The sequence below is a fragment of the Penicillium cinerascens genome (genome assembly GCF_028974065.1).
Source record: "Penicillium cinerascens strain IBT 15544 chromosome Unknown scaffold_4_segment0_segment1, whole genome shotgun sequence".
In the NCBI taxonomy this organism is placed as follows: domain Eukaryota; kingdom Fungi; phylum Ascomycota; class Eurotiomycetes; order Eurotiales; family Aspergillaceae; genus Penicillium; species Penicillium cinerascens.
In genome coordinates this window covers 1,703,637-1,722,191 of record NW_026695298.1, presented here as the reverse complement: position 1 = coordinate 1,722,191, position 18,555 = coordinate 1,703,637, and the positions used below count along the sequence as shown (strand labels likewise).

Sequence of the window (18,555 nt, the reverse complement as noted above, 5' to 3'; positions counted from 1 at the left end):
TCCTTATTGGAGCCGTCAGGACCCCGCGAACCCAACGCCACCTGGAGGCGCATCTGTTGGGGCAGACCGACCCTTCGGACCTGATGCGGAAGTCTCGGGCATCTATCAAGGCGTTGGGGGTCTGCCCGATAGATATCATAGCGGCATTTGCTCAATCAATCACAATGTAGAGATGTACATGGACCTTGCACAAAGGAATTGTAGAAGAACAAAGGGACGGCAGACTCGTGAAATCCTCTGCAGGGACTTCCCCGCCTGCCCCGCAATGGCGATTTTCCCCCTTCCCCGTTCCAGATCCTCTCTGAGCTTGATCTCCCGAGCTCTACTTGGCGTTGATTTCCAGGTTACCTGCCCGCTTTCTCTTCTTCTCGTTCGACATCGTATGGTGGTCTCCGACCATGTCTCTTAACTGGGTGATGCTTCATGACCAGGAAGGCTTCGTTCGCCTTCCTAACGAACGTCTGATATACTCTTCCCCTCCACGCACCACTCTCGCCGTGACGCCGCCTCCTGGCTATAAGGGAAGTGAGAGCTTGTCCATACAAAGCAGCGCAGGCTGTATCCATCTCACCAACCAACGGGTGTGTACTCCATACGCTTTCTGCTTACCTCCAAGGACTAACTGTGCTTCTACTAGGTTGTCTACCTGCCCGTCCAAGGAACCGGGGACCTCCAATCCTTTTCTTCTCCCTTGCTCAACGTTCGCGACTCTCACGTTTCAGCCCCCTTCTTCGGTCCCAACGTCTGGACCGCCCTGGTTCAGCCCGTCTCCGGAGGCGGCATCTCCGCAAACTTGCCCGCAGTACAAATCAAACTGACCTTCAAGGAAGGCGGCGCCTTCGACTTCCACACGAATTTTGAACGGATTAGGGAACGATTAGAGCAGGCCGTGGAGGTCTCGGGAGAGGGGACTCGAGGGATGCGAGGCGTGGATCTCGCAGCCGTTCATCTGGAGGAGCTTCCGGCATATGAAGGCCCTGGCAATTCGAACAACTTGACTGTCACCAACGATACACCAACAGCGCCACAGCCTAACAGGAGAGTATCCACGGCCGGACCTGAACCAGCGGAACCGCCGCCTTGCTATGAGGAGGTTCAATCGCAGAGCGTGGCCAATGAATTGGAGGAGCGTTTGCGGCGAGCCAGTTAGGCCGCTGGAGCAGTGAAGTTAATCATCAATATAATCTGGGCTCGAGCCGAAGAGCTAGGAAGCCTATATGTACATAATGATTTCCCATTATTAACTAACGATCCGAGAACGGTAAGACACACTTAGAGCAAGAATGAGATGCGCCCGGTGCGCCACTAACTTGATTGACGCGTGGTCAATTGATGGTGAATTCACGTCAAGCATTGACATTGCCTTTCAAATAGCATTAAAATAGTTATACGCAAGTCAAGAGTCTACAGACGACGGTTGTAGATGGGCAGTCCGACTGGCCAATCACGTGCGGCACAATTGGACTTCTCAGCGGCCGGGGCGTCCCGATTTTCCAGTCCGAGCTTAGAAAACCCGCACCTCGTTTCAATCACCAACCCCTACCTTCAATTCCATATCCCCCACCCTCCGGTCATTGCCCCCTACTGTCGCAATGGGTCTCGCCGACTTTTTCACTGACGTCGTTTCCTCCCTGGGCTTCGCCGAGGCTCAGGCTGAGGCACCCGCCGCCGACGCCGAGACCTCCACCCCCAAGGACGAGTCCGCCGAGAAGACCGAAGAGGCCTCCGAGGAGAGCTCTGAGACTGAGTCCGCCGAGGACACCCCTGAGGAGTCCTCCGAGGAGACCTCTGAGGAGGCTCCCGAGGAAGAGGCTGATGCCGACGAGGATGAAGAAGAGGAGGAAGAGGAGGAAGAGGAGGAGCCTGAGGACATCAAGCCCAAGCTCGAGGAGGGTGAGTGACTCCCGTGTTGATATATCGATGCCCTCATCTTCCTTTTCCACGGCCTTCCGCGATGTCCTGCCATGTCGGATACGTGTTTGGCATTCACACGCCTTGGACCTCGTAATCAGCACCCGCATCAATTGCCCAATGGCATCGCAATTGCTCTCAAATCATCTCGCTTCTGGAGTTGATGCACGCGACTGACCAACCGTTCTACAGAATGTGCCAACTCCGCCAAGTGTGCCCCCTACAAGCACCACTACGACGAGTGCGTTGAGCGTGTCACGCGCCAGGAGGAGGACGAGGACTACAAGGGTCCCAAGGAGGACTGCGTTGAGGAGTGTAAGTTGTTCCCGGCATTGGCCTACTACGTGTTCTTAGGATCTGGCGTTGTTGCCCACGAAGAAACCATGGAATCACCAGTCCCCTAATATGCTTTTCCAGTCTTTCACCTCACCCACTGCGCTACCGCCTGCGCTGCCCCCAAGCTCTGGAGAGAGCTCAAATAAACGGGTCTCGAATTTCCTCTGGCGTGCCGCTTTCCACTTTCTCGTATCGACTCGGCCCCTCGATTCTCCATCGGCAGTGCCGGTATGAGCAACCACCGGATTGCAACGTCACGAAAATCCTGCTCCGCTTTGACGACTGTCGCTTTGCCAATCTGACAGTCTGCCGTCCATTTCCTTGGTTTAGAAGCATGGAGGCTTCTCTTTGGTCTCGATTGTGCGCAATATGGTGTTTCAAGGCAGGGAGGAACAAAGGGAAGAATAATAGACCACTCCTGCCCTGCCTTGCATGTACAGATACTGGTTTTCGCCTTTTCGAACTGTGCTAGTGTTTTATTTACTGTCTTAAGACGAATCTCATCTGTTGAAAACGGATAGACGGAAGGATTCGGCGCGAAGCGCTTTGAACTGCCATCAACCACGCATTCTTGCATGCTAGTGCGTAGAAGTACTTCCAAGGTTCCGAGAAGTTCCAAGATTGGAAGTGATTCTTCCTCAACCACAGTGGATGGACTTTGTGAAACAGGAATAGGTTCTCTGGGAACCAATCGATCACGGTACATTCCAACATACATATATTCACTCAGATCATGTACGGCGTCCAACTAAGATCCACATGCTGAGTGGGCCTTGACCCAGTATACATAACCAAATTCCTATCAAAATATGGGGCTTAGGCAGAAACGAAAAGGGGGTATATATTATACTGTTCGGTGGCCCATATTGCAGGACTCCGAATTAGCCGCCGAGACGTTATCAGCGTTGAGATGCTAAAATATGCGACAGAAAAACATTCGTTGCAAACTTGATCAATGTTGCAAATCAACAGACGTATCATAAAAGAGCTAACGCGACGCACTAAGCTCAAGCAGACTTAAGAGTTGACTCGTGCAGCGGAGACGCCAACTCGATTTGTGAGATGTCCTCATTCGGACCGCCGGTGTCACCCTGGCCGGCTTCCGCGACATGCAGCTCGATACCACGATCCACCTCCAGACGACGACGCTGGACATCTCTCCCAAACAAGCCAATAACTATCGGGAAGGGAGCAGCGACGAAAGACACAACAGCAGCGAAAATGAGGGCGTTGCGCATGTTGGAAGGGGGATTTGCCTTCGCGCCAGCCTTGAGAGCATCCTGAATGAGAATGAAACACGCACCAAGCAACTGGCCACCCGTCCAGCAGATGGTGCTTCCAATCTCCGGCGAGAAGGGATACGTGATCTCGACCAGATACTCCAGGACGATGGGGAGAAGCGCGAATGACGAAGCGCCCATCAGCGCCATGACTATGTACGTTGGGGCAATACCAGTGGCACTGGTGGGCGCGAAGATCAGCCCGATATACGAGGCCACCACGATGGGCACCAGCACGCGGATCGAGCCCAGGTAGTGTTTCCATCGGTCTGTGACGGGTGACATGATTGCGGCCGTCACCAGTCCCACTACGATCAGGATCGCGCCTGCAATCCCGGATTCGGTCTCAGAGTATCCGTATGGACTGAGGATCTGGGTCACCAAGGACGAAACGCTATTGAAGAACCCCACATATACGGCGAACGGCACCAGGATCAGCCAGAACTCCAGCGTGCCCAGCAATTGCTTGATCGCGGGCATCAATGGCGTGCGGGGGATGGCGGACGAGGCACTTGGGGGAGTCGGCGGTGCAGCAGGCAGGAAGAATGATGGGATTGCTGCGACGCTGGACTATACGCGGCGAGTTGCTGTCAGTCGCAGGCAATCTACATGCGCGGAACTAGGCAACTCACAATGATGGAGATATAAAGAACCATATTGGGGATATCAGAGGGCTTGGTTGCCCACTCCGAGTCCACAAATTGTCCTATCGCTGCGCCTAGAGGGTTGGCCAAGCTGGCGAGGGCCGTGGCGCTCGTGCGACCTTTGTCCGAGAACCACAGGTCGCTGTAGCGCGTGGGCGCGCACAGGCAGAAGGGCTGTGCCAGGCCAATGAGGATCTGGCCGAACATGGCGAGTCCAAATATACCGCCGTTGGCTCTGGTGCCGGCATAGCGCAGCCAGTTGCCGACAAGCAGTAGCGCGGCGGTGGTGACGATGGCCGGCTTGGGGCCGCCTTTGTTCAGGACCCAGATGACGAAGCTATGCCAAAGAAAGAGTGAGTCGGGGCGATGCGCAGATCTTATCGGGCAAGGCTTCACTCACGGACTGGCGACACAGAATGCGAACAAATAGCCGGTACTCAACCAATTGATAGCACTCTCGGAGACCTGGAAATACTCCGCGGCGGTAGTCGAGATTGACGAGAAGGTGAGCCACTACTTGGATTAGCACAAGTTCCTCGGATAGGCCAGTAAATCCGGGGTAAATTAAGCATACATCCCAACTGACGACGATGTTGAGTAGCACGAGCTGCGCCAGACCCCAGAACCGTCGTTTATAGACCTTGTACGGCGGGCGCGCCGCAGGCGAGCTGTCGCTCTCCGAAGTCTTCGAAGTCAGCATGACCGAAGGACGACGAAGAGCGCATCGCAGGGAACTGGGGCCTAGATAAAGGCGTCCCAATCTTCGTCTTGGCTCGGGGTCCGCTTGGCTTCGGACTCCCACTGAACGCGGACGGATCCGAGGTTGCTTCCACTTCTACATCGGTGGTACATGCGACCCCGCAATCTCTACGTAATAAATTCCCGGTAGAGCGAAAGTACTGTCTTCCTTGCCATGTGCCAGAGTTCCTATCCTGGGATTAGGGCGTTCGCTTAGAAGTAAACGGGCTGGGATTAGACCCCGTGGTTCGCTTGGGCTTGCACATCTGGGTCATCAGGGGTAGCCACGAAACTACCCTAAATACGAGGTGCATAGATCGAGTTATTAAAAGACCCATAGACCACCAGGTCAGATCAGATCAGATCAGATTGATACATAATGCATATCTCTGGAATGATAGGTAGTCGAAAGGCTAAAGGCTAAAGACAGTTCACAAAATGGTGTGGCTGAGTGCAGATCGCGACTCTGCTCCTTCTTTTTCTCCCCGCCATCTTTAATCCCGTTCAGCCACGCCCTTTTCTTTCGTCGCCCTCCAACCTGGTGACGCCCTGCGATCCCCTTGTCAACATTACTGTTTCCCAGAATGTGTGATAGCCGTTTCTGAATTTCCCGATTCATATTACCCCACGGCTGCATTCCTCGCGCCCTGAACGACCGCCATGAACATCAGCAGCCTCCGGTCCAGTCAGTCTTCGTACGGAGACCCGCGATACCTTTCGACACAGACCGTCTCCGATGTCCACGCTCCTTTAGGAAAGACCCTTGTAGACGGCTATCGGGATGCCGTCAACCCTCAGCATGAAGACCGGTCGCGATACAATCCGGTAAGGGGAAACCACAGACGCCCGTTACCTATGAATTCCACGGCCCTGGCTAACATACGTTTGACTGTAGATTAACCGGGCTCATCCGCGGAGCTCCGCGCTTCTCAATGCCAGCGACCCGGTCACGATGTACCTCCTAACCGAGACCGCTATAGGGGACAGCAACAATTTCGAGATCTTGTCCTTCGAGGAAGTGGAGGATCTCAAGAAGGAACGCTCTTTGTTGTCGAACCGGATCGAAGGAACAAAGCGCAAACTCGCCTTGGAGACCAAACTACGCGATGCCGCCCAATCCATCGGCAGACTGTACAGCCCACCGAGCCCCCGGAACAGTGGTGAATACGGCGCCAACGGAACCAAGTCGCATCGCAGAAGCCGGAGCATCTTTGGGCGCTCCGGTACCGCCGAGGTTCTCGATAAGAGCGACTCAGAGCTGGCAACGAGCCAGCGGAAATGTGAAGATTTGGCACAAGAGTTGTGGAAGCTGGAGCGCAGGTCCCAGCAGATAAATCAGCGCTTGCTGGAGCACACTGCAGGTGTCTTGCAGATGACCCATAAAGGGCTGAAGAAGGCTCCCAAGAACGTCGATGCAGCCTCGGATAACCTGTACGACAGGCACGACTTTGACGACCGCAGCCTTTACCGAACTCCGGAGCACCTGGACAACTATGGATTCAACGGACGCATAGAGACAAACAGCCCGGCGAAGCCTTCAGAATCCATGCTGGATATGCAGAGGAGATTGGAGGAGCTCAGCGAGCGCATGTGCAATATGATGGTTCAGGCCACCCCTGATGAATTCGTTGATCCCCCGCCGCAGCCGTCACAAAACAACTCTGCGACAATTGAAGCGCAGTTGGCCTATCTTGAAAATGGCTTGCATTCTCTGGCTTCACGTCCTGCTCCGTCTGTGGGTTCTGCTCCTCAGAACGAAGGGGCGTGGAAAGAACAGATCACCGAAGTCAACACTCGCGTCCAGGCCATCGTTGACCGATTCGGTCTCACTCGGTCGCCAACGCTTCCCCCACCTCCTAGTGCGGTTGATGGTGAAGGCCTGGATGAGCAACTCTCTTATCTTCAGACCGGCATTGATGGTCTCGCAAGCCGAGTGGATGGCCTGCTGGAGCAGAAGAGCATTTTGACCACCCAGATTCAGCAGCAGCGCGAGCTCAACTCCAAGTCAGACGCGGAACGAGATGCTCACATCGGCGACTTGACCGAGCAGCTCACCCATGCTCGCAGAGATCTTGAGCTTTCCGATCGTGAGGGCAAGGCCGCTCAGGATGAGCTCGCTGTGCTGATGGAGCAGCTTGAGGCAATGCGTCACGATGGGTCATCTCAGGATGAGGCCAAGGCTTCCCTGGTGCAGGCAGAGGGAGAAATCGCTCGCTTGCAGAGTGTGATTGACTCTTTGCACGCCGAGGCTGACACTCGCGCGGAGGAAGTGAGAGAAGCTGGCGACCGCGCAGATGAGATGAAGGACGCTCGCGACCGCGCCGAGCAAAGTGTGGCTCAGATTGAGGAAGCTCGTGAGCGCGCCGAGCAAGAACTGGCTCAGCTCCAAGCGAACGTCCAGCAGATTCGCAACGAATCCGACGCGCGTGTGCAAGAGGCCTTGAACAAGCGAGCAGAGCTCGAAGCCAGCATCCACCAAATCCAGAGCGAATCTGATCAGCGTTTGCAGGAGGCACTGGAGCAGCGTGCACTGGCCGAGGAGAATGCCACCCGCCTGCAGAACGAGATGACTGAACTTGAGGGCGAAGTCGTGCGCATCACGACCGAACTCACCATGGTCAAGGCGGAGCTTGATGGCGCCTACGGAACCCGAGCCCAGCGTGCGGCCGAGGTGGCTGGCAACCCCGAGATCCAGAAGGAGATCGATGCTCTGAACACGCGTAACATCGAGCTGGCCGAGGAACTTGCCGGGCTCAGGAGCCAGCGAGGTGGTGGTGATCTCCAGCAGCGCGCCGACACTCTCGAGAAGGAACTAAGGGAAACCCTTGACGACTATGAGGCCATGACCAAGGCCAGCATTGAGTTTGAGAAGGAGCGTGAGCGGTTCGAAGGTGTCATCGACACCATGAGAGACCGCTGCGAGCATTTGGAGACCCAGCTGAGCGAAGAGCGTATCAATTGGATGAACTTGAACAGCCCGACATCCATGGGCCGCGATCCTACTTCCGAGACTACCTCTACCATGGTACTCAAGAACGAGTTCAAGAAGATGATGCGCGACACTCGCAATGAGAACATGAAGATCCTGAAAGTAAGTGTCTATCCCGTCAAGCGAATGCAAAACCACAGGACTAATATTACTGGCACAGGCGGAGCAAGAAGAACGTCGGAAGATTGAAGGCTTGTTGCGAGCCCTAAGAAAGGAGCATGCCCAAGTGACGGGCAAACCTATGCCCAGTCCCGTGGGCACTCCCTTATCATGATGACTCTGTTTTGGATGTGACTGCATTGTTGGGAAGACTGTACATATAAACTCGGCTAACCTTTCGTTGTATAATAATTGTATGAGCGCACGGCAAGCGCGATGATGATGTTGCCCTCATTTTGGCCTCCCGGCTTCGTTCTGTACTCATCCAAGTACCTGCATAGCTCTGTTCCATTCCTTGACACTATTTCCCCCTCGCCATGCCTGTCGACAATGACCGTCGGGCACACTACGCCCAGCAATATCGCCCTCCTCGTCTAGGTCCTTTTCTTGATCCAGAAAGCCTCAAGCGCCGCAACTACACCTGCGACTCTTCCTCTCTGTCCCCATCTACTGACCTTCCAGGCTCCTCTGAGTCCATATTTAATGCCATCAAAGTCACCAGTCCAGAAGGAAGCACCCCAGTGTCTGGAACCGCCTACAATATGGGTCCCGTCATGGAAGAAGGACTAGCAGCCAACATCGCCATGTTCATTCCATCAACTTCCTCCAACGATGACCACCCATCAGCCGAACGCTATTCTGCCGGAAAGGAGAGACGTCGAGTGGACACTGTCTGGTGGCGTAACCAGATGCTATCTGACCAGTCCTCGCACTACACGCCGCACCTGGGCGCCGGCCCCTTTACCGAAACAATTTTGACAGCAGACGCTGCTTGGAACCTGCATCGAAAGGCCATTTCCCTCGATACAGTAGGAGGAAATCAGCATGTTCCCCGGTGGCCTGAGAATCTGGGTTCTGCTGTTTCGACTTTTCGGCCTCAATATCCACCACCGGAGAGACAGCCTACGCCCCCAGGACTTCCGTCGTTCAATACTCCAGAGGCTATGTACTACTCTGCGCAATTCCTGGTCGGACAAAACGGCGGACGCCATATGTGCGGCGTCAGCCAACATACACAGTCATATGGCGATGCGCTTCTGCGGTTCTTTAACCTGTCACCATCAAATGAAACCGCACCGGGTGGTCTGTCTGTTGCTGGAATTGGACGAGCAGAAGATGGGACTATTGTCCAAGGTCGGTTTCCATATCGACAAAGTGGCCACGGAATAAATCTAGCTCGGCAGCTAAACGATCACCCATTTCACCAGAGCAATCTTCCCATCGCTGAGAATGAGACCGAGCAATTGAGACAAGTGATGGGAACTGAGGGGACAAGTACCAAGAGTCCCGTGTATCCTTCTAGGAGGCGTATTCGGATATATACGCCTCCTTCAATTGGCCGTCTGTGGCCATTTTCAGATTCCACTTCTGGATCTGCTATTCCACCACGTCCACGGAAGCAAGGCAGGGCCATTACACTGTTCAGTCTCCAGCGGAATGCGCCTACTCAAAATGGGTCCACATCTGCTCCATCTACGGTGGAATCATCTGTTCATGACGTGGGGGTGATAGGAAATCAGATCTCGCCTACTTCTCCATTACAATCAGTTCATACCCAAGCTATCCCAGGGGACCTCGCAGATGAAGAGCTCCCCGAAACAGGGTACTCGAATTTTGATCTTCTCTCCTGGTTACCCGCTCAATTCTGTCTCTGCTGCTCGGGACGTCGCATTTCCAAGAACCGCCACAGTATGGAGCCTCTCGAGGTCGTTACGACCGGTGAGACATATTTGACTGCTCGCGAAGATCAGCATCGCAGGAAGTGGGGGTCGTCTTGGATTTCGTGCTGGTCCAGTCTCGTGTGTCCTGGTGCTCTACTCTCCGGTCAATCTGCTCGTTGATTATGTGCCCGTATCCTTCCATTGGTGCTATGATATCCTTGTATGGTTCCTGTGGCTTGCTTGACATTCGTCTACTTATTATTACTTCCAGAATACCTGGATCTTGCGACTGCCTTGAGACTTTGTTGATCCGTCTCTGTGTTGACGGCGGATTTAGTCTTTCAGTATATATTAGTCCAGAAATGGCATCCGCTCCATTCCAAGATTCCAAAGGTCCAAATGATCACCGCTTCATTACGCAGTCTGTGCAGGGTGAGCAAGGGGATAGATACCGTAAGTGGTCCGTCCCGTCGAGGGGCCAACAGGGGGAAAACATGCCCAAATGAGCTTAAGTGCTTCATACTAATAAAAAATTGCCTTCAAGAAGGGCCTCATAAAAAATGCCTGAGAGATTAATGAAGAAAACAAGGTGTTTAGGTCCACTACAAGAAGGATATGGATATATGTAGAACTTCGGAGCCCGTGATATTCGTCCAGACGCTATGCCATGTCATTCAGAAGGCAGAAAACAATCGCCAGCAGACTCGCCATGCAAGGTCCTCAAAAAAAGGCAGGGAAGAAAAGCGATAGCTGAAAGGCCAGCAAATAAAAGATATTGGGATACATAGACCTCCGAACGAGGGCGGAGAAAGGAAAACCAGAGGCGTGGACGTGATGATTAGGATAAGAGCCAGAAAGGGGTCCTCGGGATGTATGCAACGTAACGCCAAAAAGAAAGAGACATGATTAGCGTCGTATGCAAGATAGCCTGTCATGGGTGCCATATGTTCGTCAGGAAGCGTCAAGACTTGTGCACGGCGTAGACGACATACACCCGGGGTGGATTATAGAAAGAGAGGTTGGGAGATAAGGTATGTATTGGAAAGAGTGGGATGAAAAAAGATCATATCATAGACCCTGGAAGAACGGACATGCTTCCGTAATTTCCTCCTCGTCGCATGCAAAATCCCATCCGACGATACGTGGATCCACGCTCGCGCAGATGATTTTGCGAGAGTCGAATTGGACTTTGAAGACTCGTGAAGTTGGGGCAGGCGCAAGCTGTCGGCGGGGGTGTGCATGGAGGTGATGATGATGATGATGGCCAGCGGCCAATTGGTTGAGGTGTTGGTTGATTAACGCGACGGGTGGAGGGGGTGGAGGTGCGTCGACGGCCGGGGTTGCGGTAGGTTGGTTGGCGACCCCCTCGGCTGGCGGAGGAGTAGCAGCATTGTTGGTATTGGTGGCAGGGGGAGATTCGCTGCCGGTTTCTGGGTCTGTTGTTACCTCGCCGGTCTGTGCCGAGGCATCCTGAGCAGGCAATGTCATCAGGACCTGCGCAGCTTGCAATTGCTGTGCTTGTGCCGAGACTGCAGCTCGTGCCGCCTCGCTGAGATTGCCGCGGGCAGCGTTGGCCACGGCATCGGCTTGGCGTAACCTGTGACCAATTGACCATGCACCATCACGATCCTTGTGCCAGATCAGAATAGACTCATCGTATGAGCCAGATACAATGCGGCCCCATGCACTGCCACCACCGCCTGGAGGAATCTTTGCACCGAGAGCGGGAATATCGCGAGGGTCGCGAGAGCCAGCAGTATTTGAGTAGTGGCCAGCGCGTCGTAGAGCTCTTGGTCCGAGATCAACGGGGACGCCGGCTGCCTGTGCTTTGAAGAACTCACTCTCGACCTCCTGCGCCTCGAGTCGGAGAGCCTCGTCGGCACCCGGTGGATCGCCAAATCCTGCTTGAACAGTGCGCACAAGGTTATTGTGTCCTCGTAGGCAGGCCACTTCTGCACCAGATACGTGATCGTAGATGCGCACTGTGTTGTCGTTGCTGCCGCTAATAATCCGGCGGCTGTCAAATTGGACACAGGCAATGCCCTTTTCGTGGCCCATTAACGTCTTTAAACAAGCACCGTTGCGAATGTTCCAGACCTTGATCATGCGATCACCAGAAGCAGTCACAATTTCATCGCCATGGAGTTGCATTGCATTGACTGCAGCTCCATGCCCTTCCACGGTCATGAGAAGAGAGTATGGTCGCAGGGATTTGATATGTCCATTTGCAATACCTGCTTCAAGGATGTTGGGCGCCATATCCGTCAGGTCGACGACGTATGAGGGATATGTGGCCCCGCCACCTCTACAGATGCGCGGATAATTCTCATCCATGGCAGAGAGTGCCCGGCGATTCCAAACTTTGACTGTGCGGTCTTTGGAGCAAGTGACCAAGTACCGATGGTCGAATTTGAGATTGAGGACAGAGTCTGCATGTGCGTTGGCGATCTGATGGATCTTTTTCCCGGTTGAGAACTTCCAGAAGATCACGCTCTTATCACTGCTGCCAGATATAATGACATCCTCTTCAGGACTCGGGTCAAACTGAAGACACAGCACTGATTTTGCATGGCCGATCAACGGGCGATGCCACAGTCGCTTCGTCTCTAAATCCCAAACTCGCACGGTTCTATCCCGGCTTCCGCTGACAAGCCATTTCCCTTGGAATTCGATTGCATAGACACACTCCTTGTGTGCTTCATCCATATGAGACGGGTGCGGTAGTTGGAAGTTTTTGAACCGGCCATGATGCCAATTTGCTTCCAGTCTCCGGCGTTGCTTGTAAAGATGGACCCAGTTTACTTTGACGGTCCCATTCGGGGAGCGCGTAAGCAATGAGGACTGGAGAGGCGGCTGAAGCATCGAGGGAAGCGGCAGGATAGAGGCAGGAGCCACATATCCCATAGCATCTCCCGATAATGACCCTGCTCGATCGGCTGCATCGGCCATGTGGTGATCACCTTCATCATCCGCTTCAGTAGACGCCTGGCCGTTGGTCTCGGCCGGTCCTTGTCCCTCAGCACCACGCGAATTCAGCCATGTAGGAGGGACGCGCTTCTTATGTTTGGGCTCCCCCAGGTCCGGTTCTGAATATTGAGGGCGTGCCCTGCGGGTTTGGGGTGACAGTGCTTCGGCATGCTCTTGCTCGAAGCTGCGGACCGCGCGCGTATCCACTCGCCATCCCTCGTTGATGTACAGCACCCTCCATAGACCAGAGTCGAGAATTCGGCATCGCCATGAACGAGATGCGAGCGACGCGGTTAAGAGAGTTTTGGGATCAAGGTAAGAGAAGATCTCGAAGGTAAGTTCCGGGGGCAGCTTGACAACGGGGTCCATATGAAGAAGTGGATTAAGACGGTCAACCACTGCAGAGAGGGTGGAGGTGGAAAGAGATCGCAGGAGACTATACGCGAGTTCTAAAGTTGGAGGGGGCGTTAGCGGGCGGAGAAAGCAGGGGAGGTTGGGCGGGCTTCGGAACATGCAATGCAAGACGCAGTGAGGGGCTCTTACCAGCTCGATCGGCCTCGCTCTGGGCGAGGACCCATTCTGGAAGCATCATGACATTGTCTGAAATGATATCCTTTTCCGACTGGCTTCGCGTCTCGTCCGAATAGCCCTCATCCAACTTGAAGGACGGGGAGAGAGACGGCGCAGCGAACGCCGTAAAGCTGGCCGCCTGCAGCCGCAAATTCGGGCGAGATGGAGAATCCGGGGCTGGCTCTCCCTCCATCGATGCTGTTGTGCGAATGGGGGGAGGCTGCGATAGGATGAGCGCGCCGATGACGGATGAGTCGGGGGGCAAGACCGACCCAGGTGCGATGACTTTGCAACACACCCACAAAGACCACTCGAAGGCGCTAGCTGCGCGCGCGCTATCGAGCCCTTCTTAAAGCTTCAAAGAGGATCACACCCTCTTGCGCTGAAGGAAAGGCGTTGAATGGAGGATGGGGGTTCGGGGTCGGTGCTGCATGTCACGTCACGTTTAGCGGCGGGATCCGCCAGGAAGTGATAGGTCGGAAGGCAGATGGTTCAACACATCAGATGCGATAGGTCGAGGATAAGACGAGGAGAACGACGAGAGATTTTGAGAAGATCAACCGAGATGAAAAATAACAAAAAACATGCCGCCTGAGAGAGAGCAATGTAGGCACTGGAATGGCCGATGGCTGCGGGTCACGTGGTTGGCGGGAGAGAAGGCGAAGTATGCAGAATAACAACGAAGGCGAGGCGATGGAAGAGAGAATGTTTGGGGTGAAGGCAAGGTGTAACCTTGGAAGTATATTGCATTTCTCGGAGACGACTACCCTTTTTCTTAGCTGTAATTTTCCTGGGTATGGATTCGGCCCTGGTATTATGTATACGAGATGTTTGAAAAAAGACAGGTAGAGAGGCATTTCCCATGACACCTTTCGACACTTTTCTCTGAAACAGACACGGAATTGGTCTACAATTCTAGGGCCATCAGCTAGGAGATAATTTCGAACATGCGATGGGCAGAGCTCGAGGGCTGGCCCCAGTAGCAAGTAAGAGACCCTGTCCACCACGTAGATAGGTAGCGCAAGAACAGCCACGGTAGCTAACTAGCTACCTAGCTACGTAGCTACCACACTCAAGTAGGTATGCAGACAGATTCAGGGTATAGATCTCGTCTCAGGTAGAGTGGACTCGTGCCCCTCTCCACATCCCACCGCCCGATGGAACACGCGCTAAACCCAACCGGGCAACTGAACAGCCCTCCTTCCGCTCACCCTCTCCTTTCTCCCTATCCCGCCATCTCATCCCATCTCCCGTCCTCACAACCCTCTCACCCTTTGCTCCCTTCGGGTCGTCCAGCTCGCCTTGGAAGTTGATTTTTCCTTCCTGCCCCGAGTCTGTCGAGAGTCCTAGTGACCGGGCTCCCCCTCGAACTTCATAGCCTAGGGGTTTCAACCTCTCTTTCTTCTTGTCATTTCACACGCTTGCCCGGCCGCAGCGTCGTCTCCGAACGAACACCCACGACCTATCGATTGGGTCCTGTCCCCTGCCGGCGTCGGAATATATTTCAACTGTCCTCCATTCCCCTCCGCAGAAAGTGGCGGCGCGTTTTTGATCTTCTTTCTGTTCATATATATCCTCTGGTCGTGGTTCTTCCGCGGGGAATACTCCCTGTATATACACCACATCACCATTCATTGCGATCAGACAAGTGGTGGCACATTACACCTTAGTTCTCGAAATTCGACCGAACTTGTTCCTGCTCCGCGCAGCCCACCTCCGGCCGATTATCCGAATCGCAGGCAATCAATCCATGATCGGCATTCCGTCCGCTCGACGCTTGTCGCTCCCTTCGATCACTATATATTTCGAGTCTGCTGTGCAGATTTGAACTGAGCCTGGCTGGTCTGACTCATTTACTCGGTCGAGGTACCCGAAGATGATCGACTCCGCAGCAATGAGCGGCATTCCGATCGCGGAGGATAATATTATCAACCGGCGTGGTGGAGAATCGATTTATCAGAGCTGTGTCAACCTAAAGAGGCGGCTCTCGGAAGTCCCCAGTTTTGAGCCTTTTCTGCAGGAGATGGCCGATGAGGATCGTGAACGGGGTAACACGGACCCTGTGTCGTCTTTGTGGAACTGTCTCCGAGCTGGGTACCCGCTACTCAGCATCTATAATGCTTCAGGTCCAGATGAGGAGCTTATTGTCGACCCCGTTAAAGTCCCTGAAGCGAAACGACCTAAAGCGGCAACCTTCAAGTTTTTGCAGGCATGTCTGCAGGACCTGGCATTCCCTCAACAAGACTGTTTCTTGATCACCGACCTGTACGGCGAGAGCACGACAGGTTTCATCAAGGTGATCAAAATGGTGAATCGTGTGGTAGATATACTCGAGATGCAAGGTCAGCTGAAGCGTCCGTCGGAAGTGGCGAACGCGCCGACCGGTGTACAAGCAACTGTCAAGCTTACCAAGCGGGAGCACATTCTCAAGGAGCTTTTGGAAACGGAGCGTGATTACGTCCATCATCTCCAGAATCTGCAGGCATTGAAAAAGGAGTTGGAGGAAACAGGCGCACTCACCGGCGATGCGAGTCATCAGATTTTCCTAAATCTCAACAATCTCCTGGACTTTGCGCAGCGATTCTTGATTCGGATGGAGCAACACTACGCTTTGCCAGAGGACATGCAGAACTGGGGCAATCTCTTCTCCTCACACGAGGAAGCCTTCCGACAGTATGAGCCGTTCATCGCAAATCAGATGCGCTGTGACGAAGTCTGCCTCAAAGAGTGGGACAAAATCAAGGTGGCACCGCGCCATATAGACCTTCAACAAATGGTTGCGCAACCAAAAACGCTCAACGGGTTCTTTGTCAAGCCATTCCAGCGTTTGACTCGGTACCCCCTCATGTTGTCGGTAAGTTGAATCGTGTCGCATTTCTTTCGCAATCGAAGCTAATGTGCTGTTCTGCTTATAGGAGCTTCGCAAGCAATTGGAAGATGAGCAACTTCAAGCCGACATCACGCATGCCATCGATACCATTCAGAATGTGCTAGACTTCGCAAACGAGGCAATTCACAAAGAGCACTTGGCTGCGGCAGTGGTGGATCTATCAGAAAGAGTAGATGACTGGAAGTCGCTGAAAATGGACGCCTTTGGAGATCTGCTTCGTTTTGGCACATTCGCCGTAGTCAAGGGAGACAGTGGCAAGGACAGCGAAAGAGAGGTATGAGCTTGGTGACATCCAATTTAGTTCTGGCACAAAATGGAATTCGCTGACGTGATTCCCAGTATCACATCTTTTTGTTCGAGCGCATTCTCCTCTGCTGCAAAGACATCAACCCGAACAAGCAGAAAACTAAGCTCATGATGGCTAAAGACAAGCCGGGCCTCACAGGGAAAGGAAAGCCTCGTCTTCAATTGAAGGGTCGAATCTACATGGCTAATGTCACGGATATCGTCTGCCTTCAGAAGCCTGGCCTCTATCGTATCCAAATATTCTGGAAAGGTGATCCGGGCGTCGTCGACAATTTCATCATCCGGTACTCTAACGAGGACACGATGAAGAGTTGGTACAAAGAGATTGACACTCAACGGACAATCCAATCAGAACGGCGTACTCTACGGAATACTGGTACCTCTGACAGCGAATTCACCTACATGGAGGGCATGGCCCACATGCCCAATCCTTATCAGCAAGAGTATGATCAAGATGATGTCGGCCGAGATGGGCAATACCACTCTGAATTCACAATGAGTCGGAATGCATCCAGCACCAGCCTAAGAACTCGGTCCGCCACCGGAGGTAGTACCAACTCCGTTCCCCACTCTAATGGCCGAGCTCGCTACACAGGAGGTGATCCTGCGCTCTCTGTGCATACCCAGTTCCCTGGCAGCATGTCACCCGGTGACCGGCAGAACATGAACTCATATTTCTCGCCTACGGAAACTCCATCCACCCGATCCAGTTCCCAATCCGGGTTCTCCTTCGGACGCCAAAATACCAACTCGACAGGTGCTTCATCCGTTTGGAATGAGGAGTCTAATCGCTATACTGCCCCTGCCTTGTCTCGTGGTACCTCTAGAGATGGCTCAACTCCGACAGGATACTACCCTTCCCAGCCCAACGGACGAGGCGCTCAGCGTCCCTCTTTGCCTCCCATGTCTGGGTCACAGGGACCTCCTCCTACCAATGGGTCTGCCCAGCGCATGCGTTCGGCCAGTAGCCCTGATATTCATAACAACATTAATGGACCGCCCGAGACACGCCGGTATATGGGAGTGCACACCATGCAAACTGTGGATAACGTCCCGGTGCCTCCGATTCCAGCGCATATGGCTAACATGAAGGCACCGGTCAACCGGAGCCAGAATAATTCTCCCACAAGTCAACTTCCCATTCGCACACAGCCGCCCCATGTCCACACGACGCAATTCACCGAGCCGGAGTACAACGACTCTCGCGGCTCGGGGCGACTCTCAGATCACGCCACGTCTCCCTTGACCCAGGAAGAAGGAGTCGACCCGTACATGCCAACTCAGTTAAAAGCGAAGGTGAACTTCGATGACAACTACGTTACACTGGTGATTGCAACCAACATTCTCTTCCGTTCGTTAACGGACCGCGTGGATGCCAAGTTGGCTCGGTTTACAAATCGATCTATTGGCAACAAGACCGTCCGCCTGCGGTACCGGGACGAAGATGGTGATTTCGTCACCATTGATAGCGATGAGGCCGTACAGCTCGCATTCATGGAATGGCGTGAGCAGCACCGTGACATGCTCGCCAAGGGTTTGGTGGGTGAGATCCAGCTGTACTGCCAGGTGGTAGATTAGATGGACCACCTTCCCCTTCCATCGTGTCCGCTTTTCTTCTCTGCGAACTTGTACCTATTTACCCTCTCTCGCTGGGAGCCTCGGTTGAGGATTGTCCCGCTCTCCCTTTTGCATCGCTCTAGCGCTTGTTCCCCTTTCTTCAACCCCCTTCCCAACTGGATTGGCTTGATTCTGTTGATCGGTCATTTCTGGAGAGCTGCGCCGCCATTGTCATACCCTTTCTTATCATCATTTGTCCTTCTATCACGCCACTTTCATAGTGGTCTTCATGTGCTAGGACTGTGGCGTCTTGAGCGAGGGCATTCCAACTGCATAATGAGATGATCGTGGCTTGATGTCGAGAGACGACAGGTCTTTTGATTTGCAAGACCCTTTTCATGTCCCGTTCCTTCGGAAACCCGGGGCAGGATCGAATGATGACTGCTATTGATCTCCATCTTCGTTGAATGTCCACGAACGTATAACGCACCTTACTGATGTATGCATACTTGTTGTCTTTGGATTGCGTATTGGTGGCCTGCATGCG

General features: G+C 53.6%; 7 protein-coding genes across 7 annotated transcripts; 5 read left to right on the top strand and 2 right to left on the bottom strand.

The window, feature by feature from the left end:
• Positions 1–398: 398 nt before the first annotated feature.
• Positions 399–1,150, top strand: N7498_009733 (GRAM domain-containing protein; the record flags this gene model as incomplete). Its single annotated transcript, XM_058456789.1, has 2 exons — positions 399–581; positions 638–1,150. 2 exons carry the CDS (start codon positions 399–401, stop codon positions 1,148–1,150), a joined length of 696 nt encoding a protein of 231 aa, XP_058303688.1.
• A 442-nt stretch (positions 1,151–1,592) lies between these two features.
• On the top strand, positions 1,593–2,434 carry N7498_009732 (cytochrome b-c1 complex subunit 6 family protein; the record flags this gene model as incomplete). Its single annotated transcript, XM_058456788.1, has 3 exons — positions 1,593–1,893; positions 2,104–2,226; positions 2,329–2,434. The coding sequence occupies 3 exons, from the start codon at positions 1,593–1,595 to the stop codon at positions 2,391–2,393; spliced, it is 489 nt and encodes a 162-aa protein (XP_058303687.1). The 3' UTR covers positions 2,394–2,434.
• Positions 2,435–3,254: 820 nt separating this feature from the next.
• Positions 3,255–4,871, bottom strand: N7498_009731 (putative cell surface receptor/MFS transporter (FLVCR); the record flags this gene model as incomplete). Its single annotated transcript, XM_058456787.1, has 4 exons — positions 3,255–4,097; positions 4,160–4,508; positions 4,572–4,684; positions 4,746–4,871. 4 exons carry the CDS (start codon positions 4,869–4,871, stop codon positions 3,255–3,257), a joined length of 1,431 nt encoding a protein of 476 aa, XP_058303686.1.
• Positions 4,872–5,569: 698 nt separating this feature from the next.
• N7498_009730 (involucrin repeat protein) lies at positions 5,570–8,172 on the top strand (the record flags this gene model as incomplete). Its single annotated transcript, XM_058456786.1, has 3 exons — positions 5,570–5,734; positions 5,805–8,000; positions 8,059–8,172. The coding sequence occupies 3 exons, from the start codon at positions 5,570–5,572 to the stop codon at positions 8,170–8,172; spliced, it is 2,475 nt and encodes an 824-aa protein (XP_058303685.1).
• Positions 8,173–8,374: 202 nt separating this feature from the next.
• Positions 8,375–9,898, top strand: N7498_009729 (uncharacterized protein; the record flags this gene model as incomplete). Its single annotated transcript, XM_058456785.1, has 1 exon — positions 8,375–9,898. The coding sequence occupies one exon, from the start codon at positions 8,375–8,377 to the stop codon at positions 9,896–9,898; it is 1,524 nt and encodes a 507-aa protein (XP_058303684.1).
• Positions 9,899–10,786: 888 nt separating this feature from the next.
• On the bottom strand, positions 10,787–13,448 carry N7498_009728 (F-box and WD domain protein; the record flags this gene model as incomplete). The annotated part of the gene is made up of 2 exons (XM_058456784.1): positions 10,787–13,134; positions 13,229–13,448. 2 exons carry the CDS (start codon positions 13,446–13,448, stop codon positions 10,787–10,789), a joined length of 2,568 nt encoding a protein of 855 aa, XP_058303683.1.
• Positions 13,449–15,131: 1,683 nt separating this feature from the next.
• N7498_009727 (Rho family guanine nucleotide exchange factor CDC24) lies at positions 15,132–18,029 on the top strand (the record flags this gene model as incomplete). Its single annotated transcript, XM_058456783.1, has 3 exons — positions 15,132–16,109; positions 16,171–16,419; positions 16,485–18,029. 3 exons carry the CDS (start codon positions 15,132–15,134, stop codon positions 18,027–18,029), a joined length of 2,772 nt encoding a protein of 923 aa, XP_058303682.1.
• Between the last annotated feature and the right edge of the window lie 526 nt (positions 18,030–18,555).